Consider the following 24,742-nt stretch of genomic DNA (forward strand, 5'->3'; position numbering starts at 1 on the left):
TGACAATGAAAGGGGAATTCAGGTCAAATGTCCGCTAAATCTTGTCCCCACACGTCTCAAGTTTTGCCATTGACAATGAACAGAGAAATGAGGTCAATTCTGCTAATTATGACGTAAATTAAACATAAACGTTAAACGGCATTGACATTGAAGGGAAATCTTCTATGTAAATGTACTAAACGAGCAAATCAGCTAACCAATCACAGGCAACAGGCATTCTGATTGGCTAGTATGAGATGATGCTGTATGATGATAAGAGCGCCCCTCACTTCACACGGTGTGATTTATGTTCACAAAACGTCCGTCTTGTCTTCTCACACCCTCTTTCAGACTGATTTGATGTCCTCTGATTGTTCTCTTAACGGGACTTCTCACCTCTGTCTGTTTTGTCAGCACCTTCCTCCTCCTCCTCCTATCTGATGTCGTCCTGCTATGGGACCTTCTTTTTTTTCTTCATGGGACTTCCGTCTGCTTTGCTCATCTGCTCACCTGCTTCCTCATCTGACGCCTTCTTTCTCTTGACAGCAGCCTTCCTGACGGGGGATGCCACAGCGGATGCAGCAGCCTTCCTAACAGTAGATGCGTCAGGGGATGCAGCAGCCTTCCTAACTGGGGACGCGGAACCAGCTTCGTTGAGCGGGGTGGCAAACTCCAGCTTGCCGTCGTCTTGGGCTCCGATGGCCTTGAGGCCAGACTGCAGAATGGAGCGCAGTTTCTCATACGGTGGTGTGTCTGCATAGCTCAGTGACTTCACCACTTCCATGAACTCCCGGATTTCGTCCGGTTTGTCTTGAGCAGAGAAACACTTGGACATGAACTTGGAGATGTTTTCCCAACTGCTGATCTTGGAATCTCTGACATAGATGGGGTCCTGGAGATTGTCTGACCAGGGCAGGCGGCCACACAGCCACTGTACCATGCAGTAAGCCATGATCTCCACGTCCCCTCTCCTGCCGGGTGGGGCTCCTTTGTGGGCATCGATGCTGGTGAACTCGATGGTGCCATCATGACACCTCTTGTGGTTCTCTTTGTAGTCCTTCAGGACACCCTCGGGACAGTATCTATAGGCCAGCCCGTAATCTACTAAATACACCTGGTTGGGGTCCCTGTGGCTAAGGAGAAGGTTTGAGGCTTTGATGTCTGCGTGCACATACTCATGTTCATGGATGTACTCCAGAATGTCCAGCAGACGTAGACCAAGTTGCAGGACCAGTTTTCTTGGGAATCTCCCCCCGCTCTGCTCAAACTTCTGCAGGTCTGTGCCACACCTGTCCATTACCATGAATCTGTACCTATTTCCTCCTCTCTCATGCAGGCCAGTGCCCCAGTACTTTGGCACTCCCAGATATTTCATCTTATGAGCCCTCATCCAACTCTGAATCAGATCAGGCTTGGCCGCTCTCATGTAGAACTTAAGCTCGGAGAACAATGGGCCATTGTCGCTGGGCTCCACTTTGATCGCATACGGAGCATCGGCCCCTACATCCTTTACTGAATTTTCATCAGCCAAATAGATTAGGCCAAAGCCCCCCTGGCCAATTGGAGCACCCAGCTTCCAGGATTTCTGCACAGTATCTGTGAGGACCTCTCCGGGTGGGAACTCCTCTGCCAACTTCCGTTTAGCTGGACCTTTCCTCTTCCCTGCCACCTTGGCTTTCTTAGGAGGAGTCATCTGACACTTCGTGACAAATATAGTTCAAACAGATCTGTCACTGGCACTGACCTGGATGCTGTGAAAGTACTGAATACAGTGAAAGCCTTTTTTAACATATTTGGTGGCTAGTATGTCATCATCATGTATGACGTTAGTACTATGATGTCAACCATCTCAATGAGGGCATATCGAAAAACGGATACACGTGTCCTCCCCAGTCCCCAATTTGTCAGAGTACTTGGAGGATAGTCTACGTCTATGATTTGATGTCACTGACGTACCATGAATCTACAAACTCTACACACTCAAACTCAATTTCAGTGAAAATACTGACCAGATATATATCTCCATATATGGAGCTGGCCTGTTCTTCACAATTGTGTTCTGACATATACATAGACTCCATATGTGGGCATGCCAGACAAAGAACTCCATATATGGTCATAAAAGGGAGACGGACATAATAACTGGGTGGGGCATTCATTTCCAACTTGCATCGTTCCAAGTAGGCCAGTGCCCAACCTGCACCGCTCTAGTATTAACAAACACAGCATGCACGCAGTGTGACACAAGACAAGTCTAAACGCCAGCTTAAATTATAGACTGAAACTGGGATATGGAATGTAAAATAAATTTGTCCCACTGTCTTATACAATGCTAAATTCAGGACACTTGGTGCATACGGGACTACACGATCATGCATGTTGGGAATGAATAACCCCACCCAATATGCAAGCTGGACATAGGAGGGGCTATAGCGCCCCTCAAAAACAAAGTTTCAGTATTTAATACTTTTTAACCCTGCATGACAGGAGTTAAACAAGGCTTTCAGAAATGATGCCACGTGGCAGCCAAGTATGGACCCCCCCCTATAATCCCTATGGAGATATCTGTATGTCTGTCTGTGTCCCTTTTATGCCCATATATGGACATCTCCCAATACTGAAAATCCCCATATACAGGAGTAACATGGATCTCCATATATGGGCATAACAGTGACACAGATGTGGATGTGAGGGCTTTAGCATACCTTGTTTAAATTGTACCTGCCATACGTTTTCAACATGTTAATAAAATGCCCAATCAATCAATTGTTTCAATTTCTTTGTTATGTAATGGAAACTTGTGTTATGTTATTGCGTGCCATTGATTTATAACATTTATGTGATAAGTAAGTGTACAGTAGATCCTACATGTGGGAATCATTCTGTAGTACCCTTCAGTGATGTCATCAGTAGGCTATATGCCCAATTCCCTATTTATGGTCATATGCCCATATAATGTATGGGCATATGGCCATACATTATAAAGGTATGGGCATGTGCTTATATATGGGCAATATTCCAATGCATTGCCCATATATAAGCAATATCCCCTTATGTGTGCTGTGTGCATATAGCTCGAGGTTGGATTGACCTTCAAGCCGGACACTAGTGCATTGCAGGACACCTCTGAGTCTGCACAAATTGGCGTTGCTAGGCAACAGTTTGTGTTGTGTGTGTGTGAACAGTGTGATGTCAGCACAGAACTCCTTTAGCCTACAGTAGCCTATATAAGACACAGAACAACTCTAATATAAGGAACAAGTCAAGAGAGCAGCTTTACTGAGAAGCCTTACACCCTGACAGAGAGAAACAACCTTTTGGATTTCATCCTCACCAACATGCCACTCGCCAGAGACTTGCTGCACCCGTCCCCCGAGGAGCAGAGGAGGACGCACAAGAAGAAACGTCTCGTGCAGAGTCCCAACTCGTACTTCATGGACGTGAAGTGTCCAGGATGTGCCAAGATCATCACCCTGTTCAGCCACGCCCAGGCGGTGGTGCTCTGCAGCCGCTGCGCCACGGCCCTCTGTCAGCCGACGGGAGGGAAGGCACGACTCACAGAGGGCTGCTCCTTCAGGAGGAAGTCCCACCACAACGTCAACCAACAGAGGCAGAACTAGTTTGCAGCACTATAGGAACCGAAGCAGAGAGAGGTTATGTTATGGGTTGATTCCCACGACTCTGGCCGTTCCCTGTTTCTCTCCACTGTATACTGCAGTGGTTCTCAAAGTGGGTGCCGTAAGCGACGCAAGTCCAGAGGTGGCGTGCCTCAGAATACTTTGATAATTGGAATTCATCTATCACTTCAGTTTAGCCACTTAATCCCTCAAGTAAGAGGGACGAAAAAAGTCATTTACAGGGGTGACCTGAGATTTAAAAAAATAAATAAAGTCAGAAATTCCCTCAAAGAAATATTAAAAAATCACACCTGTGTGAAGTGAGGGGTGCTCTTATCATCATACGTCATACATCATCTCATTCTCAAGCAATCAGTTAGTTAGTCAGGAACCAATCAGTCTGAGAAAAGTAAATAAAAGGCAAACACGAGAAGTTGCCTGTATGGACACGGGGCGACGCAAACAGCCGCCTGTATCTTCGCCCCGGCTGGATAAATCCAACTGAAGCGACCTTCGCCTCCCCTGGCTCCGACTCCAACCATCGCGTCCTGAGTTAAATGACGGTGTCAGCAGGCCTACAGCCATGTAATGCACAGTCTATGCAAAGCGCCTTGGATAAAAGGCGCTATATAAATGCACCATTTACCATTTATATATAAATGCACCATTTACATATAAATGCACCATTTACCAATCTGCGCGATCAAAGTTAAGTGATTGAAGCGACTGGAAACATATCGTATGGTTATATCTTCAGGTCGGGACCGTACCCAAGTTCCCTCAGCCTTATGTTCCCTCCAGTGGGGGCTGGTGGTGATTTGGGGTGGGTAGCATTATACTATAATGCTACCCTGCAGAAACAGCATCATATTCCACATACCAAGTTACAGCAATGACACTAATGGGGTCTAGTCTATCTACTTTGTTATAGCAAATGCTCCAACAACACAGTGAACGTTGTTTGTATACTGTATATATATATATATATATATATATATATATATATATGGACCATAGATATATGGACATATTTTAATATTCACAATTTTAAACATAGTGTCAGGATGACATGCTCATTAATATTTTGCAGGAAATATGTTGTATTGTATGCGATATCGGTACCACATTTGTCATGGTATGTGTGAGTCAAGTCAACTGTATGACCACAGTGGAAAAGAACATGGCATGACATAATTGTTAAAGAGGGCAGAACTGAACAAGTAAATAGTTGTATTTTGTGTCATTTGAGAGAAAGTGGTCAAATTACAACAACTGAATCATAATAACACTCAACAAGCATCCTGGAAACCCTTGATCCACAGACCTCCTCAGCTCTGATCAAGGTTGGGCACCCTAATCAAACTACTATTGTGACTGCATTCCTTTAAATCCTGACATGGCTTTCACTCATCACTCATCATGTACTTACTATCTGTTTTGAATCTCAGGTGTGTTTACATTGTCATCTGAAACATAGAGCACAGTACCACACCTTAATTGACATTGACACTATTCAAGCTACGTTGACAAACACAAAACTAGTTTAGCTTGTAGAACTTCCTGTCTCCTCATGTCCCCAAGTAACACTGTCCTGAAAGGCCATCTGCAATAACCTAATATGAAGTATACTGCACACCCATTCACCTTTGCAGCGAAGTGTCCCTCTCTCGAACTGCAACTGTACTTACTGTACCAGTAAGACGCGCAAACGCGGGAAGCAAACGCAGCTCGTACATATTTGGGTTTATTTTTAAGTTATTATTTTTTTAAGTTAAGTTTTTAACTTAGCCATAACCATATAAGGAGTCCCCAAAGCAGCTATACGTCCAAATATGGAGTGTGTTGCATCAATCACAAACAAATCACTCAGCTCCATATATGGGCACAAAGGGGGGGGACACAGACGCACGCACGGACAGACATGATCTGCTAGGTCTCATAGTAAGTGCTCACTGCATTCGCAATAAGACCCATTTATTGAAAACTTTATATGCGTTATGCTCCAAGGGCTAACTGAGCTGAGGTCCACCTAAATGCTCCGCGGTATGCCCTATGCCCTACCAGGGTCAACTCACATAGGTTTACCCGAACCTAGAAGTCTATGTACGTGACCTGCCTCGTCTAGAGGCGACACCCAGGACTACGTGAGCCATAGCCAGCTCCGCCACATCCAGGTTATAGAATCTTGCAAAAAAGTTGACGGAGATGACCAACTTGCAAATGACACATCCTGTATCGAACACCCTTGAATAGTGCCCAGGATGCTGCCATACCCTGCTCTACGCTCTCCGTGGTAGGTTAAACTAACCCATGGCTCCCAACATGCATGGCAGGTTCAAACCTTTTCGAATTTGGGTTTTGGGAAGGGTGTCAGACTAATGCCTGTCAGACTTGTTAGCACGCCGGACCAAACACATGCCCCCGTAATAAAGGACCTGCATGTTTCTTCTGTAGAGATGTCCGATTGTTACGGCTCATCCATGGTGAGGATGAAATCTTATCTTTATTGCCTCATAAACGTGGCCCTTGCACAAATGCATTATAAAACAATGTGTTGTTTTAAAGCAGACAGACAAGACAGTGTTTTATCATGGTCTGTACAAGTTCTCATTTTATTTTATTGTAAGCACAGCTTTTTTTTAATGTGCAGAGGAAACAACAATGAAAAGTAGAATGTTACTCACAAGAGAAAACGGACACAACATGAGAAGCATGAGAAAAGGAGAGCGAGAAAGAGAGACAGAGAGAAAGAGAAAAGGGTGACGTGACATTTTTGTTTTCTTCTCTCAGCTCTTGCAAATAATACATTTCTACACATTTCTCAACCAAGAGAGAAATCGCTTTTTGAGAGAGACAGACTACGGCACGCGCAACGGAGAGAAAAATAAATCAAAATAATAAAAACAATAAATGGGCAGCAGGTGCGCGTGCAACCCCTCCCTGGGGGGAGGAGGGGGTGGACTCTCCTAAATTACACGATAATTGAATATCCAATTATTTTTTTAAATTTCATATATAGATACATATCCGCCATGTGATAATAATCCATGTCGTTAAAGCAACACCTAGACTGGTGCCGGATGGATCTGAGACGAGTTTGGGGGGGGAGGGGCGGTGGGGATGCCCACTAGTTTTGAAACGCTGGTGGACATTGTTCCTTTTCATTGTAACCACTTAAACCCTAAAACGGTTGACAGCTCATGGTTGTCGTTCGGCTATTTTCTGCGCAAGCTTTCCCCACAATATGGATAGTGGATCAAGTGGTTAAAAGGTTCGCCCCCTTTTCCCTATTCAGACTGAGCACCGTAGGACCCACCCTGGCCACTGTCACTGCCCCACCCCCCCAAAAAAAAATCATTTAAAAATGTGTCTCATGCATAGCCAAGCACATCATAACGCCTCAGTCCAGGACGGGGGGGGGGCCTTGCTGCTGTCCTGGTCGGTGGCTCGTACCTTGGGTGGGGGGGTGCTCATGAGCACCTTTCCAGAAAGATAGAAAGAAAGTGAGAGAGAGAGAGAGAGAGTATTATGTATGTACTGCATATCGCAGCAAAAGAAACCTCGTCGCCCCCCAAATATGGTCCTTCCTGCTGCCTGTGACACCACTTAAATATAACCTCCTATACCGTCCTGGCCGCCGGGAACACCATACACACGCACGCATCACACACCTGCCCCGTCGCACTCGAAGAGTTCAGAGGGTGTTGTACTGTAGTTCAGAGGGTGTTGTTGGGTGTTGTAGTTCAGAGGGTGTTGTTGGGTATTGTAGTTCAGAGGGTGTTGTTGGGTATTGTAGTTCAGAGGGTGTTGTTCGGTGTGTTTTCTTTTGCACGAGTCACACGGATGAAGAAATGAGGTGCAGGAGGACGGAGGATAGTGACACTTTAAACTACTTCATACAGTAGCTACTGTACGCAATGTGAAGCTTGGTGCGCGACACCCTCACACTACATAAATTAAGCCGCGGTCGGGGTGTGTGTGTGTGTGTGTACACAGGGGCAGGTCCAGGAGTCATATATACAGTTTGTTCTTTGCATCCAGTCAGGAAAACAACAACATTCCTCTTCTTATGTAGTACTACAACTCCCATCAAGCACCAGGGCAGGAAATGGATGAAGACAGTGGCGAAGGGCTTCCCAACACTGTGTGTGTGTGTGTGTGTGTGTGTGTGTCTGCTGGAGAAAGTATGTTTAAGTCTGCAATATGAACAAATGAATTTTATTGAATTTTCAATGAATTTTATTAATTTCATTTCGAACATAAAATAAAAACAGTTAAAAAAAACCTGTTCAAGAGAAGAACAATATCTGCACGCATTGGTGTAAGCGAGTATGTGTGTGAAAGCGGTTTGCTTGTGTTAGTGTGTTTTCCTTGTATGTATGTGTGTGTGTGTATGGTTGGGGTGCATTGTTGTTGGGGGGGGGTGGGCAGAGTTGCAGTTCTGTAGTTGGCCTGTTGGGGGCGTTGTCTCTCCTATAGGACATCCGAAGGATCACCGCCGCTGGATCCAGACTGGGCACGCTTGATGTACAAATTCAACAGTTTGAGCTGGAGAGAGAGAGAGAGAGATGTAGGAAAAAGAATGAAAGAATATTCACATGGCTAAAAGCATAAATACACGTCGGCAAAACCGCTCACACCTATCGGCCGGGATGCGCTCTCCCGGGCCCATAGGTGTATCTCCTGTAATGTCTGTGCTAACCCGGGGTTAGCACAGACAACTGAAAGCAGTTGTGGCGACTGATAACTTTTATCCATGCAATCAATGGGAGGTTGAGACAGGGCGTGCGTGGTCACCTTGCTGCTGGACAGCTGGTTGAGGTGTGGCTTCAGGTCCTCTCCTATGATGGCATAGATGGCCACCAGGCAGAAGACGCACGCCTTCCGCACGCTGCTCTCAGAGTTGTCGTAGCCCTGTCCGTGCACACACACACACACACACACACACACACACACACACACACACACACACTTAACATCAGAATTTTGCCGATGTCTTAGCTCTCGGCTTGGGCATGCCTGCAATCTGCAGGCCCCTCACGACTGATTTATGGACATTACAGAGGCTTCCAAATATGAACACAAGTAGTTTACATTGTACTGTGTGCCACTACCAACCTGTATGAGTCCTGGAACTATCTCTGTGTGTGTACTGTGTGCCACTACCAACCTGTATGAGTCCTGGAACTATCTCTGTGTGTGTACTGTGTGCCACTACCAACCTGTATGAGTCCTGGAACTATCTCTGTGTGTGTACTGTGTGCCACTACCAACCTGTATGAGTCCTGGAACTATCTCGGGCAGCATGGCGGCCAGGCCCTCATGGGGAACCCGCTCTATGACCTTGGTCTGCATCTTGATGGCAGCCAGGTTGATGGGGTAGTCAGCCGACTGGATGATGGGACACAGAACCTTCACACACTGGTCTGGACTGATGGACAGAGCCAGCATGGCCGCCGTCTCCTCTGCCGCTCGCACCACCTGCACGCACACAAGACACACACGCAGGTTTGTATTACTGCTAGCCTCTGGATCTGCTGCTCCCCCACGGGGTGCGGTGCATGGCTGGATGGTGCATGGCTGAATGGTGCATGGCTGAATGCAGGCTGGGCCTGTGATAAATGGATATATGTCTGTTGTATTGTGTGAGCATCATATCTCCTGCCCTGTCCTGTCCTGTCCTGTTTTTTTAAATGTGAAGCACCATGAGTTGCTCACCTGTATGCCCATTGTATGTGGAACTGTCTTTGTGTGTATGTGCTTGTGTGTGCTGTACCTCTTTGTGTGTGTCTTTGTGTGTGTGTGTGCGTGCGTGCGTACCTCTTTGTGCGTGTCTTTGTGTGTAGGTGTGTGTGTGTGCGCGCGCGTGCGTACCTCTTTGTGTGTAGGTGCGTGTGTGTGTGTGTGCGTGCGCACCCCTTTGTGTGTGTCTTTGTGTGTGTGCATGCATACCTCTTTGTGTGTGTCTTTGTGTGCCTCCAGGGCCTTCATGATGGTGAGTTCGGCGTAGTTCTTAAACCTCCAGGGCTGTTTGCTCAGGATCTCTCTGAGCGTGCGCAGAGCCAGCGTCCGGATCACATGCTGGAGGACAATGAGAGGAGGAAGGTGGACAATTTGGCCAGATAGTGGTGATCACAACTTAAGTGTTGGTTGCTCTGAATGACATCACTGAACCTTTGTACTGTATATTGTTTTTGTATGATGAATAGCAAAAGATAATTGCATGCTGACCTACAAGCTCACAACGCATTAAACATAATGTGGCGTTATCTTGAAAATCAGTTTTCAAGTTTTTTTTAACTTGGGTGTGTGTGCGTGCGTGTGTATACCTCTCTGTCTCCCAGGGTCTCCAGCAGCAGCAGTAGGATGGTCTTGAAGTGCTCATCCCAGACCTGCAGAGTGTTTTCACGAATCAGCTTCAGCAGCTCGCACAGCGCCGCCTTCCTCTCCTCCACGCGCTCGTTGTGATTGGACAGCTCCTTCAGCAGCTCGGCCACCAGCTCCGATTGGTCAAGGCCTCTGTCTGTTTAAGTGAGGAGGAAGCCAATGGGGAGAAGGCAGTGAGCGTAAGAACCGACCATGTTATATTTACAACTCTAAACGGTGTTTCTAAAGCCTGAGTCGTACGTTACAGAAGTTACGCGTGGGTGTGGCATACTGACAATAGAATATCTACAAGCTCACAACGCATATTGAGAGCTTGTAGATCAGCTATTTTTAATCCTTTGGTGTGACGCTGTAATAATAATTAATAAGAAAACAGAAAAAGTTTGAATATGTAGATAGAAGGATAGAAGGTTTCTGCCTGGATATGTATAAAATGAGTGAGCGTACCATCGGAGAGATGCTCCGGGTCCGGGCTGCTGTCTTTGATGCTGTGTTTGAACGGAGAGTCCGAGAAGTGGTCCCGGGATCCCCGGGGGCTGGAGGAGAGCAGGGGAGTGTTGAGGAGCGACGTCTTGTTGTCCAGGGCCATGCGGCCGCTGTCCACCGAGTCTGAGCGTCCATCTGAGCTGCCACCCTGGAAGAAAGATGAAAAGTAGAATATTAACCCAGTGAAAACCGGGAAAGCATTTGTGTCATTGATTCTTCTTCAAAAATGGCAGTTATACAATGAGCTTGTAGATCTGCTATATTTTGAAAAATCGCGATATATGTGAAAATCTTTGAATATATGTTGTATATTTTTAAGGTAAACAGTTTTAACTCAAGTCTTTGCTTCTGGGGATCCATGTAACACAAATATTTTGAGATGGGGGTCCACGGGCGAATACATATTCTGGGCGTCCTTGACAAAAATAAATAATAATAACTCTGCGAAATCTAGCCAAAGTAGCAATATCTACATACAAGCTCACAACACATCATGATCGCATATTGGTTTTACGATAAAGTATAGAGGGCTTAATTAGTTAACGTTGAGGAGAGTCCAGAGGTGGAGACAAAGCAACCCTGGTCTGCTCCCATTCACATTTCATCATGACGTTGATGTGTTCATCAGCCTGTGTTGGCTAACTGTACTGAGACGCCAAAGCATGAGTGTCTATTTCAAACAAAGTGTTTTTTGACAGCAGGAATTGCCTGTCAGGATCTATCAGGATGTTGATATTCATTCATCAGCCAACAATCCCACACGAGACCAGCCGATGACCCCTTCCTCCGTTTATGTTTACCAACTAGCGCCGTTCTCCTAGTGGCAACTTGACTCTACTGTGCTGTGATTTGATTGGCTGGGGCCATGGGCCATGCCGTGCCTTAATAAGGTTCCATGAGGGAACTTAAGGAAGAGAGAACTTAAGTGGGTGTTTGTACACTAATCCACCTCATAAATTTGTTCTGAATGTGCACGCGAGAAAAAATAACGCGCCGACAGCGACATGTACACGAGTTCGTCGCTCTCGCTCACAGCCTCCCGTATCCGTGTTGGGACATTAAAAACGCCCGTTCCTCATGTTGTACATCTGCCAGTTCCCACGCCATGGAGGGCTCGGCGGGGCAGATCCGGTGTCAGAGTGGCAGAAGGTGGGCTCGTGTGGCATCCGAAAAGCCGGGAGAAGCCACTTGACATTTTAACCTCTTACTAGCTGCCGCGTCCCCTGGGACTCTAAACATGAAGGGATCTGTTGCCTTGTGCGATATCAATCAGTCAAAAGACTCACCTCAACTATCTCTGCCATCCATCTGACGAGCCAGGAGAGCAACCAGACACCCGGCTTGGCAAGTGGTGTTTAAGTAATGCCACGGCATGAGCGGACAACCTGCACTTAACCCTTTGTGAGTGAAAACTGCCAGCCGACGTAATAAAACCAGGCCGGCTAAAGAATGCACGAGCAGCTGTAGAAGGCCTTGAGGGCCATTTGAAGTAGTTTGCAAGCTGGTGCCACGCGCCGAAAATAGACGATCTACAAGCTCACAATGTATGGCCACTGTGACACGGTGTGAGTTTGTAGATCAGCTGTTTTGTGTGTGCGCCTCACAACCAAGTATAACTCAGGTTTTAGGATGCATGGATTAAAGCTAAATTAAATGTTGTCAGGCCAAGTCCTAATATGTACAGTAGAATGATTATGTTTTGGTTGTTCCTGCTGTTCTATACAACATGTATTCTTTTGATAGTTTGAATTACAATACTCAAATATTAAAATAACTACGGTAAATCGAAAAAAGACCACCCACAAGCTCAGAAGAGGTCGCAAGAATCCATATGACTGAAATCAGTCGTGGCGACTGAAAACTTTAACAGAAGGATGCATTTTTATTGATCGCGTTACCATGAACGGACGTCACCACAGGCTCACACGCCACACACGCCACACACACACGCCACGCGCCCTCCCCTTACCTCCTCTCCTTCCCGCCTCCTGATTGGCTCGTTCATGTCTTCTTGGCTGCGGACGCTGAAGTTCTGGATGGCCTCTGTGACTCCTTTAAGAGAGCTGTAGATGTCCTCCGAGTTCATGTTCTCTGTGTCGTAGTCAAACGCACTGGAAAAAACACACAGGATAATATGTTCTGTGTCCTAGACCACTGGTCCCGGGACCACCAGTTGTCCTTGAGGGGGTTCCAGGTGGTACCCAGGTAAATGATGGAGAGTTGGTAACCAAATGGACCCATTAGGTCTTTAACTCTTGAGAGCTTAACAATTTGTGTGCCCAAGACTTCCACAGAACACACAATGTGTTAAAATGAAACCAAATGGACCCATAAGGGTCCATTTTGTTTCATTTTACACTCTCAAGACTTAAATTATTATTAAATATCTACATTACTTAATTTGCAAAAGGTCTACACAATTGTAGAAGAATTGTTCTTTTGATTGTTTGCCCGTTATCTCTCGAGTCTGAGAGGCTAAATGTCATCAAATTGTGGTCCGTGGCTCAAATGCCGAATAAATAATGGACCTCGATATGAAAAGGTTTGAAAACCACTGTCCTAGACTCCTAGTCAAACACACTGTAACACACACACTAAAGGTGGCTGCACACTGGACGCGTTTTTGGGGAAAACCGACGGAAAAACGCATCCAGTGTGTAACCACCTTAAAACATTCATATGCTTGGTTATATTAAAGGACAACTTTGGTTTGTTTCAACCAAGGTTCATGTTTTAGGTTGTTAGAGAAAGTAAAAGATTTCATTTTAGGGGTTTAGCTGTTTTTGGGGGGGCGGGGACATTCGAACATTCTTTTACAAAGAAAGAATTTCTTTTTTATTATTTACTATAGTCCTACTAGACCCCAAGAAATTACATCTGGATACAAAAGATGACAGAATCTATTGAATGTTAAGGAATGAGGCGACAAACTGCCATATTGAGCCTACACACACACTATTCAGTATTTTAGCTGTGACGTGAGCGCCCCCTCCTGAGATACTTCCGGGTCCTACTTTTGTGTCGCTTTTGTGTCCCAATAGAGTTATACTGTGACGCTCCGTCGGACTAAATCTGAGACGAAAACAACCACGAAAGTCTAATTTTACCGCTTTCCTCGCAACAACAAGGCTGCGCTGCTCTCCCAAATCTGGCTGTGACAGGCCGTTTGCCCCACATGGAATACTATCGCCATTTTATTTTATTGTGTCAACTAAATCTTCATTAATGCAAACTAGATTCAACATACTCAAGCCTGCACACATTCTAAATATGCCCCCGAAATATTTTACGGAGCAAATGGACTGTTGCCACCTTCAATAATAATGATAATAATAGTCTTTATTGTCTCCACATCATATATTTTTGTTGTCATGGACACTTGTACAAAACATTAATAATTCTACTCGAGTTGGAAGCATTAAGACCCATTTTAACCCTCAATGGCTTCCTTTCTGAAAAATAACGTCATTGTAAAAAGATTCACGCATTTAGATATTCTATTTACAATGAGATGCGGATGGGAGCTGGTGCCACTTGGACCCGGACGTAAAGTAGCACTACAAAATTATGTCTGACTTAAATACTGAATAGTAAATAATAAAATGCTGAAATCGCTAAAATGAAAGAAAGCAGCAAATAAAAAAATAACTCATGTTTTACTTTCTCTCATAAACACCAAACATGAACCTTGGTTGAAAAAAAAACAAAGTTGTCCTTTAACCATCATGCTCTAAACACTGTTACATTAACCTGTTCTATCATGTATTATTTTGTTTTAACAAAACAATATCACTTGCACTACCTTTAAAAGACTGCTTTGAGAATCGATACAAGCAATTCACTTGTTACTACTGACCCCTACTGGTCGGTGTAGGTCATACAGTGGGGTTCCCATACTGTCTTGGCTCAGCTCCGTTTTGCTACTCATGTCAAGTCTCATTCTCGTTTCCTACATGCTTCCTCCGTGAGAGGGTGTAGGAAATGAGGATTTAATTTAAGGTGAGAGATCAACCTCTCCTCCTGGCTTCCTTCCCACCCACTAACTAACTAAGGCTGATTGTGTTCATTGGTGTGTGCGTGTGTTTGTGTGCGTGCGTGGGCACCATGCTTTGAATGTTATCTCAACCAATAATCACCAATATGTTCCTTATCAGATCATCATGCAAAGGAGCAATATAGATATTTCCTACATACTGCCTACCGTGAGTAGGTGACTAGCAAACGCGGTGAAATTATGCAGTGAAATGACTGCCGCCGAAGCGAAAACAACATGAAACTGCGCATGCGGTATGCTTTATGTTCTTGCCGGTTAAGACTGAGCCAGGTTAGGGTTAGTAAGATGTTTAGTAGTTGGATAACACGACATCGGACAATGGCTGACAACAACGTCAATATGTAGGAAATGTCCATACTGGCTCCATTGCATGGTCTTGATAAGGGTTTATGATGGCGATGAAATCATCTGATAACGTGTGTGTGTGTGTTTACCTTGGTGAGGGGGTGTTCTGGGATGTGTTGGTGGGGGAGGTGAGCGGGCTGGACCAGCTGGCTGGTGAGCGTGGTGTGTGGCGTGTCAGAGGGCTGCCCATCGTTGCCTGAACACAAAGGAAAAACAACAACAGTACAGTCAGTACAGTGAGAGTCAGATATTCTCTGGGCTGTCGTGCTTGAATAGGCATTTGTTTATTGTTTTCCTTTTTTATGAACCACTATTTCTGGAAGATTATTTTTGACGCCTCGGAAAAGAAGAATAAATGTACATTTTTTAAATCTTTGGAGTGTCATTTCTGTTCACACAGCCCTCATCATTCACAGACGGTTAATCCGACTAAACTATTTATTTGACCATATTTTATAACTTACGTTTAGGCACATAAATAGGCAAATGATGAAAAACAGTGCACGATGGAAAAGTAACAACAATGAAAAGACTTGTACATTGAAGGAAATAATAACTACAGTCCATAAACTTGGTTATTCTAATAAATAAACACAAACCCCTAACCATTAAAAACCCTGAGAGGGACACCTAATATGTTGTCCAGAGAGCACTCTGTGGGGAAACAAGTTTAGCACGGACCCTGACCTGCCTCGCCCTCAACACCCACTCCTCCCAGGCTTCAATATAAAATGATACACAAATAATTATGCAAGTGTATTTCCAGGCAAGACAACACATCAGAAGTGGACAAACTCGAGTGAGGCCTGGAACAATTAGAGGAAATTAGCAAATTACAAAAACATCCATTCACACGTACTGTCTGCTGTCCATCGACTCTCAATCTAACTGAGAATGTGTGAAACCCAGTGAAGCACATCGTCAGTGTGGTGCACATTAGCATTAAAATGACCCAGTCGGGTTATCACATATTTGACTACATAGTACATATTAACATTACACATTACACTAGTTATACAAATAACAAGCAAAACAGTGTCATATTTTCCGGTGTTGTTTTTTATAATCATCATAATGTTATAATCATTTTATAATAATTTTGCATCGTTCCTGTCAGGTCAGTGGTGTTCAAGGTGATGTGGTAAACATGTATCAAAGTGGCCCAGAGCGTCTGCCAAAAGACTAAAATATTCTTAAATGATAACAAAACTATTATAGCAGATAAGATATTTTGCTCTATTGTTCTATAAGTAAGTTCCTTTTTCTCAACACACAAATCTACTATGTCATGTCCAATAGAAACACTGAGAACATGCATTTAACAAATCCATTTTGGATATACCAAATTGGATATACCAAGATTGTCCTCAAATAAACGAAGACAAAACTGAAGTGCTTGTTTTGAAGTCAAGGACAATGGATTAAAAGTCAGCGCTCAGCTTCAAACCTTGTTGTATTCATGGCCACATCAGCACCGTCAAAGTCAGATTATATTATTTATATCCAACCGGAATATAGAAATGTGTGACAAATAATATATTTTCAAAATACTACCGCTGGTCTATAAAGCAGGGGTCTTGCGTAGGTGTCTCTAACCTCTAAGGTCACCTGGTAAAGGTTTGCTTTATGACCCTAGGATTAAAACATAGTATTCAGTTTAATGTGTATCATATCTGGTACAAACTCCTGCAGCTCTGCAACAACTCTGTTATTTTAAATCACAGCTAAAAACATGCATGAATGTTTGCTACTGGCTTTCATTGAGATTGTGTCATTATTATTCTACACTGACATTTAATTTAATTTATTTAAATGATTTAATTCATTTCCGTTTATTGTTTTTGTTATTTTCTTTGCTCTGTGTCCTGAATATGTTTTCAACAAGATTCAAATACAGGGTAGAATAGGAAAGTTACATAATGCAGCTTTTACTTTATTTTTATTTGTTTTACTGAATCTGTTGTTTAATTTGCTAAATGTTTGATATAAAACTCATTGAATTGCCTTGTTGTTGGGAGCAGTGATTGGCCAGTTTTGTGTCCCGTCCCCTCACTCTGATTGGACCATCAGGGCCCTCTGTTAGTATTTAACAAGAGTTTGTTCTGCTTGGAGTCACTTTAATCTCTGAGTTGAGCTGAACTTCTCCTTTCTACACTAGCTGAAGCATTTCATTTTAGTTTTGGTTCTACTTTCAACTTTAGTACTTTAGATTTTCTTTATCCCATTCTGACCTGAGATCAGATTCATACGAGGTTTCCACCGGACACACACTTGTCTGATTGACCCATTCTGACCTGAGATCAGATTCTAAAAATGTCACAGTCGTTTAGGGGTGCAACGGTTCAGTTAGACCACGGTTCGGTTCGAACCTCGGTATGGGGGCCACGGTTTCGGTTCGGTTTCGGTACAGTAAAAAAAAGAAAAATCACACCTGTGTAAAGTGAGTGCAACTCTGTGTGGGGGTTTCCGGGGGGGGGGGGGGGGGGCAGGAACGCGCCCAGGGTGCCGGGCCGGTTCCGAACTGCCGCCCCGTGTCCGAAACGGTTGAGAAATGACAGAGTTACTGTGTGCCGGTCCCTCTACTGTACCCTCTACTGTACTGTACTGGCACACACGAAATCATCATATACAGTTAATATGGGCATGTGTTTGTGTGTGTGTGTGTGTGTGTGTGTTAGGTTGCACACAGGTGGTGAAAAACAACCATGCTGTTTTCATGCTCATACCCAGCCAGCCAGCCAGCCAGGCAGGCACCCACACACATAAGTCCAAGGGACTGGCTTGCACCACTCAAAAAGTTTATTTATAGCATTATCTTTTATTCTTTTTTTTAGCATATATTATTTTATTAGGCATTTCTGCCTTTTCATTATTTAAAGGGGGAAAAAAACTTATATTGCTATTTTAATGTGCCTCATCATTATGTTCAAGGGAAAAAATAATGCACCTATGCCGCTCACACGTGGTGCAGACTCGCAGCACATGCAGGGAGGAGAGGAGAGCTCCCTGGGGAGGGGAGGAATTCACAGCAGAGTGCTGTGTCGCACAGAAACATTTACAAAAGTTTACAATAAAGATCTCTGCATGAGATATTATGCTTATATTATTAGAAGAAGGGTTTCTATCTACAGTCATGGATTGGACATAGAGTATTTTGTTGGGACTTTTCAGACGGAATATTCTTCTCCTGCTCCGGGTGGACAGAGCAACAACAACGAGTTGTTTTTGTTCTCTCTCTCCCTTTTTAGCACTCAAACAGCGAGTGCAGATGCAGAAGCAGATCTGAACAAGACGGTGCTTAGAAGCCTGTTGATTCGAGGTTACTCCGCTGTGTGTGTCTCTGTGTATGACGATCAATAATTATTCCACCGAGTGGTCTTTGCGAGGGCTGGATTCTCCTCATCATGCCGTCTCTCTCTCTCTGTGTGTGTGTGTGTGTGTGTGTGTGTGTGTGTAGGGGGTGGGGGCCGACAGAGTGCTACACTTCTGTGACCGAAAGAGTGCTAGACTTCTTAGTAGGACGGTGTGTGACCGATAGAGTGCTAGACTTCTAAGTAGGACGGTGTGTGACCGAGAAATACATTCTTCGCAGCTGTAAGAAATGAATTAATGCAAACCGAAAAAGCGCGGTTCATTAGAGCGCATTGAACCGTGTATGCAGAACCGAACGGTTCGGTTTTCGGTTGAAAACCGCTGCACCCCTACAGTCGTTCTTCGATTTTTCAAAAATAGCAGACCTACAAGCTCATAGCGCGCCACTCGGTGGCGCGCTATGAGCTTGTAGATCTGCTATTTTTCAATAGCTAAAGCATAACATAGTGCTAACACCAAAATGGGTTCCCGGACAGAATGGGTTAAAAAGAGATCTAGTATCAGTTTGTTTGGGCAGGTTTTGAGTTATGGCTTTACTACAAACATTGAAGTCCATGGTCAACCAGAGACTATCTGCTGCTGCTGAAGAGATATTTGGGGATATTGGAAGAATTCTAACAGAGTACGAGGATGAAGCTTTCCACATCAAGCAAGAAACTGACCACCAACGCAGACTACTGGATATGGTTTTACAACCAATCGCCAAACTACACAGAGCAGGTTGGTAAAACAATTACGAGAGAGAGAGAGAGAGAGAGAGAGAGAGAGAGAGAGAGAGAGAGAGAGAGAGAGGTTGTGTTTTCACCATTATTTCTTACATGGCAATGGTGACTATTTGGAATGGAAGGGGAACTGGTATAGTATTCTATAGAATGAATAGTATTCTAGTTGTGGTTCCATTCATGCTAGGGTGACTGTTAAGCTAACATTGACAAAATCAAGTAGTAAGGAATACCTTATTTAAATGTTGACCATGAATAATCATAGACTGTTTAAAATAGGCAATAGGGTTGTATGGCAAATGATAATTTACATTTGAGAAACAAGGAGATGCTTGTTTTAGAAATTAAGCATTGTTGAAGTAAGAAACAATCATTTGCATGACACTTCACACTGACAAAAAAAACCATTAGGGCAGGTATGGAACAACAAGAGTGTCATGTTCAAACATGTAATGATGTGTTTCTCCTCTGTATCTTCTGTCTAGACTCAATGCACCTCCTTGTGTGTAAAGAGGAGGTATTCCCTGAGCAGCAGCAGGAGAGAACATCCAGTCTTATCAAAGAGGAACCAGAGTCTCCACAGATTAAAGGAGAACAAGAGGAGATAACCTCCAGTTTTATCAAAGAGGAACCAGAGTCTCTACAGATTAAAGAACAGGAGGAGATAACCTCCAGTCTTATCAAAGAGGAACCAGAGTATCCACAGATTAAAGGGGAACACGATGAGCTACTTCAAAGGATGGTGGATGGTGGATCAACAGAGACATTACCATTAGTGAAACATGAAGATGATGAAAACATACAAACAGAACCTGTTGCCAGCACCTCATCTAAAAGCATGGAAACACAAGCTGTTGTAACTGCTTCTGCGTGTGGAACATCACAACCAACTAGTGATGATCAGCTCATCTCTTCACACTGTTCTGAATCTGACATCACTGAAGACAGTGATGAGTGGAATGAGACCACGGATGACCAGTCAGGTTTAAACACACTGAAATCACACAATACACAACACATGGGAGGAAATAGTTCGTCTTTGAGCAACAAGCTGCTCCATGGCCTCAAATCACCAAAAGAAAGTCACTCCATGAGGAGTCACACAGATAAGAATTTTTTCAGCTGTGCAGATTGTGGTAAAATGTTTAATCGCAAGGGACATCTGAAGAAGCACACAGTGACTCATTCAGGGGAAAAGCCATTTGCCTGCACAGTGTGCAGCACTTGCTTTAGTCAAAATAGTGATCTAAAACGTCACATGATGACTCATACAGGGGAAAGGCCCTTTACATGTACAGTTTGTGGCACATGCTTTAGTCTAAAGGGTAATCTAAAATTACACATGATGACTCATAGAGGGGAAAAGCCGTTTGTTTGTACAGTGTGTGGCAAAGGCTTTGTTCATAGGGGTCATCTAAATGGTCACATGATGACTCATACAGGGGAAAGGCCCTTTACATGTACAGTGTGTGACAAAGGCTTTAATGTAAAGACTGGTCTAAAACGACACATGATGACTCATACAGGTGAAAGGCCCTTTACGTGTACAGTTTGTGGCAAGGGCTGCCGATATACTGGGGAGTTAAAAGCACACATAATCACACACAGAGGAAAAAGCTGTTAAATCATGAGTGCTTTTTCCCCCAAAGAAGGCAATATGCAGATAAGTGTGTCGACAATTATTTACACAATTATCAGCAGTTTTGTCCAGCCATCGTGTTTAATACATGATTACCTGGAACTATAACATTATTTTTAAAACGATTTTCAACTTGTATAATGACCTGCTGATACTGATATAACATTGTAAGAATCAGAGGTTGTCCACAATCGTCTGTAGTATTTTGTCTTCATTGAAAATATTTACTCTGTCATACCTGTAAAAAACAAACACTGTCCATAATTTCTTCTTTTACAAATAAAGGGTTGACAGCTACATATCCTTCATGTGTGTTCATTACAGAAAGCTCATCACAACATTTGTTTCATCTCATTTAATTACGGACAGTAAGTGGATAGGAGTATTAATTTTACAGTACACACACATTTTACTTGAACTATTGCTACATTGAACATGACAGGAGTCTTAATGTTACATTGTACTTGGAGAATAAGAAATGCTCTGTATGTGTTCTAACAGTTGTGTGTTGTAACATCTGTGCCCAAAGTCACATTGGTTCCATGTTTTTTTTGTTTGCTATGCACCATTTTTCATGTATTTTATTATTTTCTACCAATCCGTTGCGCTATAAAATGTTGCTAATTATCTGCTGGACTATGCTACAAGAAGCCAGTTGGATACATGGGTTGCCATGGCAACCGGCAGTGATTGTGCAGCCCCGCCCACAGCTCACCTGGGGTTGATGGGCAATCACAATGTTTGGGCCACCTGGGGAGTTTGTCTCAGGCAGTGTAGGGTGGAGGAGCAGGGAGACAGACAGGCTGCTGCTGGAGGCAAGAGGAATATTTCCCATGTTCTTGCCTTCTTTCCCTTTTGGATTATTCACTTGGAGTTGGATTATACCTCTGGATTTAAAGAACTTCTTCCTTTCCTGGAGTGGATATTGGATATTTGACCAGACTTTTCCCAAGGAGTTTAAGAGTGGCCAGGGGAGACTGGCCACACTCTACTGGTTTGGATTTGCATTATTTTTGGACACTTGAGTTTAGTTTGGACACTTTGAGTTTAGTTTGGACAGTACTACCTTTTGAGAGTTTTATTTAATTTTGATCTGATTAAGTGGACATTTTGTGATAGAGCACTTGTTTTTCTTTTGATTTAATAAATCACAGTTTAAGCCTATATGCGGATTTGTTTAGTGATTATTATTCTGAACTGACCCACCACCTCCCTCATTTTGCTATAATTGGTTATTTTAATTGTTATTATTGTAATCGTTATAGAATGGAGCCTGAACAGGGACGGTCAGTTCAATAGAATACCAATAATATAATCACTTTTCAGTAATTTAAGCAAACATGTCTGATGATGAGAACAGAGCTGAAGGAACGGGTGAGGAGCCACCAAACCTCTCTCACTACCCTGGGTCAGAAAATGTAGATCAGACCCCAGATTTCAGTGCAGCCTCATTTAGGACTAGGAGAGATGAGTTGTCAGAGACCCTCAAATCACTCTATGGCGAGGATGATACAGATCCCGAGGGCAGTGAACAGGGCGTAGAGGAGCCTCCTCCACCCAACCCAGTCAGCCCAGGCCATGAACCTGCAGATGGGGCTAGTAGCGTGACTAACATTGACTTACAGGCCGAGCCACCTTCATCACAAGACAGGGTGGGGCCATTGATAACTCAACTGTACAGTCATTATAGTGACATGGACACTAGAGTCATTGCTGTTGAGCGGAGCCTTAACTTCACCAAAGCCCTCGTCGAAGGTGAATTCAGCCAAAGGTTAGTGGCAGTGGAGGCATTGCTGCAGCAACAGGGCGCAGATATTGGGTCTCTGTATTCAAATGCAAAGAAAGGAGAGCAAGGACTTAATCACCGCATTGACAAGGAGTGCGCAACTCTTAAAGATCTTGTCTCGTCCTCCATTGAGAATCTTGACTCTGTAATGGTGAACTGCTTGAAGCGGAGAGATGCTCGGTGGAAGGACATGATGAATTCTCGTCTGCCAGTTAGCACCTCTACCCCCATGCCGGTGGGTCATCCATCTGCCAAGTCTCACTCAAAGCAGAGTTCACCCATTCCTTTTGGGGCAAAGACAATGTCAGACGACAGCCAGAGAAGTGTCGTTCACCCTGCCTATCACTTGCAACCTCCAGTCAAGGTGGAGTTTCCTTGTTTTGGCGACAGGGGGAGTGACTTGGATCCAATCTCCTATCTGGAGAAGTGTGAAGAGTTCTTGGCTGTGCGCCCCCTACCTGATCTTGAGATCCTTGCAGCACTTAATTCAGTCTTGAGAGGAACGGCCAAAGACTGGTGGAAGGCCGAACGAAGCCGGGTGCAGACCTGGAATGAGTTTAAGGATGCTTTCTTGAGGTCCTTCCTGTCTGAGGACTATGAAGCGGAGGCCGAGATGCGGATCCGTGAGAGACGACAAGAACCACATGAGAGTATTAGAGACTTTGCTTTCCAGTTACGAGCTCTCTGTCTGAGGTGGCAAGCCGATCTGCCTGAAAGAACCATACTCCAGCACATTCTTCGCAATTGCAACCCTAGGCTGGCAAGTCTAGTCAGGGGATCCGTGCGATCGGTTGATGAGTTGGTACGTGTCGGGACACTCATTGAGAAAGACCTGTTGGCCTCTAAGTCATACTGGGCACAAGCTAACAAGGCAGAGCAGCAGAAGAAGACGCCTGGAGCCTCAGCACCTCCCACGGGGGGAAAGAAAACCCCTGGAAACCTTTCTGTTGTGCAGTCGGCTGAGACGCAAGGCAAGCCTAGCGAGCCAATCATGCTGTCTATGCTCCTGAAGTCATACCACTGTTGGGGTCTTCTGGATACCGGCTGTACCTATACTCTGGTGCAGGAGTCTTTGTGGAGACGTTTAAAAGGTCCCAGTGAGGGACTGAAGACTTGCCACAATGGTGCTTTCATGTTGGCTGATGGCAAGATCAACAGTGCCATTGGTCATGCAATGATTGACTGTGTCTTTCATGGTCGACAGTACACAGTCGATGTCAAGATTATGAAAGACGAGCACCTGGCTTTTCCAGTTGTAACTGGTCTGGACTTCTTGTTTCTTACGGGAATCATACTTGACTTCAAGAACTCCCGCTATGCCATTTCCAGAGGAGACCAACTTGAGTACCATCCTTTCAACCACCAAAGCTCGACACTTGACCCTTTGCATGGTGCACATCTGTACCTTGCTGTCCCAGTACCTGCTGCTGCATGTATCCACACCAGTAGTCAACTGGAGGATGGAAGGGAGCAAGAAAGTGACCCCGGTCTGGTAGACCATGTGCAAAGGCTGGTTCAAGGAGCATCTGTCAGTGAACAGGTTCAGGGCCAGCTAGAACATCTTCTCAAAGACTGGTCATCCGTCTGTACGGACTCACTTGGCCACACCTCAGTGGTTAACCACAGCATCCTAACTAACGATGAGATTCCTATCCGTCGACGTGCATACAGGATGTCACTGGAGAAACAGGAGTATGTGGCAGGAGAGATTAAGGACATGTTGGACAAGCGAATCATCAGGCCATCTGCTTCACCATGGGCTGCACCTGTGGTGTTGGTGAAGAAGAAATGTGGAAAGCTTCGGTTCTGCGTGGACTACAGAGGTGTCAACGCTAAAACCCCTTTGGACGCCTACCCCATGCCTCATATTCATGAGATCTTAGAGTCCATGCATGCTGCCACAGTGTTCAGCACCCTTGACTTGAAGAGTGGATACTGGCAAGTGGGAATGGATCCTCGGAGCATCCACAAGACAGCCTTCGCCACTCCACAGGGTCTATATGAGTTCCTTGTTCTTCCTTTCGGGCTCAAGAACGCCGCGGCAACCTTCCAACGCCTCATGGAAACAGTCCTGAGAGAGCTGATAAGGAAGTTCTGCTTTGTTTACATCGACGATATTGTGATTTACTCACAAAACGATCAGCAGCACCTACAGCACCTGAGAGAGGTGTTTTCCAGGCTGCAGGGAGCCGGACTCACCCTGAACTTGGGGAAGTGTAACCTCTTCCAGCGATCACTGACCTTCCTGGGTCACGAGGTGTCTGGCGAGGGAATCCACACTGAGGCGAAGAAAATTGATTCTGTCTTGTCTTTCCCGACACCGTCCTCAGTGAAGGACATTGAAAGATTCTTGGG

General features: G+C 44.5%; 3 protein-coding genes across 25 annotated transcripts in view; 1 reads left to right on the forward strand and 2 right to left on the reverse strand.

The window, feature by feature from the left end:
• Positions 1-430: 430 nt before the first annotated feature.
• Positions 431-2,681, reverse strand: LOC308331683 (serine/threonine-protein kinase VRK1-like; the record flags this gene model as incomplete). Its single annotated transcript, XM_080787174.1, has 1 exon — positions 431-2,681. Exon 1 carries the CDS (start codon positions 1,670-1,672, stop codon positions 431-433), a length of 1,242 nt encoding a protein of 413 aa, XP_080643300.1. The 5' UTR covers positions 1,673-2,681.
• Positions 2,682-3,317: 636 nt separating this feature from the next.
• Positions 3,318-3,599, forward strand: LOC308331684 (small ribosomal subunit protein eS27-like; the record flags this gene model as incomplete). The annotated part of the gene is made up of 1 exon (XM_080787175.1): positions 3,318-3,599. The coding sequence occupies one exon, from the start codon at positions 3,318-3,320 to the stop codon at positions 3,597-3,599; it is 282 nt and encodes a 93-aa protein (XP_080643301.1).
• Positions 3,600-6,176: 2,577 nt separating this feature from the next.
• clasp2 (cytoplasmic linker associated protein 2) overlaps positions 6,177-24,742 on the reverse strand; it is a 117,027-nt gene continuing 98,461 nt past the window's right edge. For all 23 annotated transcript variants that reach the window (XM_080787901.1, XM_080787915.1, XM_080787912.1 and 20 more), the window contains 8 exons: positions 14,958-15,064; positions 12,439-12,580; positions 10,431-10,617; positions 9,926-10,119; positions 9,549-9,677; positions 8,871-9,077; positions 8,394-8,510; positions 6,177-8,144 (listed from right to left, as the gene is read on the reverse strand). In XM_080787901.1, the coding sequence (XP_080644027.1) occupies positions 8,070-8,144; positions 8,394-8,510; positions 8,871-9,077; positions 9,549-9,677; positions 9,926-10,119; positions 10,431-10,617; positions 12,439-12,580; positions 14,958-15,064 (1,158 nt within the window). In that variant the 3' untranslated portion in view covers positions 6,177-8,069. The remainder of the gene's footprint in view (positions 8,145-8,393; positions 8,511-8,870; positions 9,078-9,548; positions 9,678-9,925; positions 10,120-10,430; positions 10,618-12,438; positions 12,581-14,957; positions 15,065-24,742) is intronic.

This window comes from Protomyctophum bolini, assembly GCF_963924005.1.
Source record: "Protomyctophum bolini genome assembly, chromosome: 17".
NCBI lineage: Eukaryota > Metazoa > Chordata > Actinopteri > Myctophiformes > Myctophidae > Protomyctophum > Protomyctophum bolini.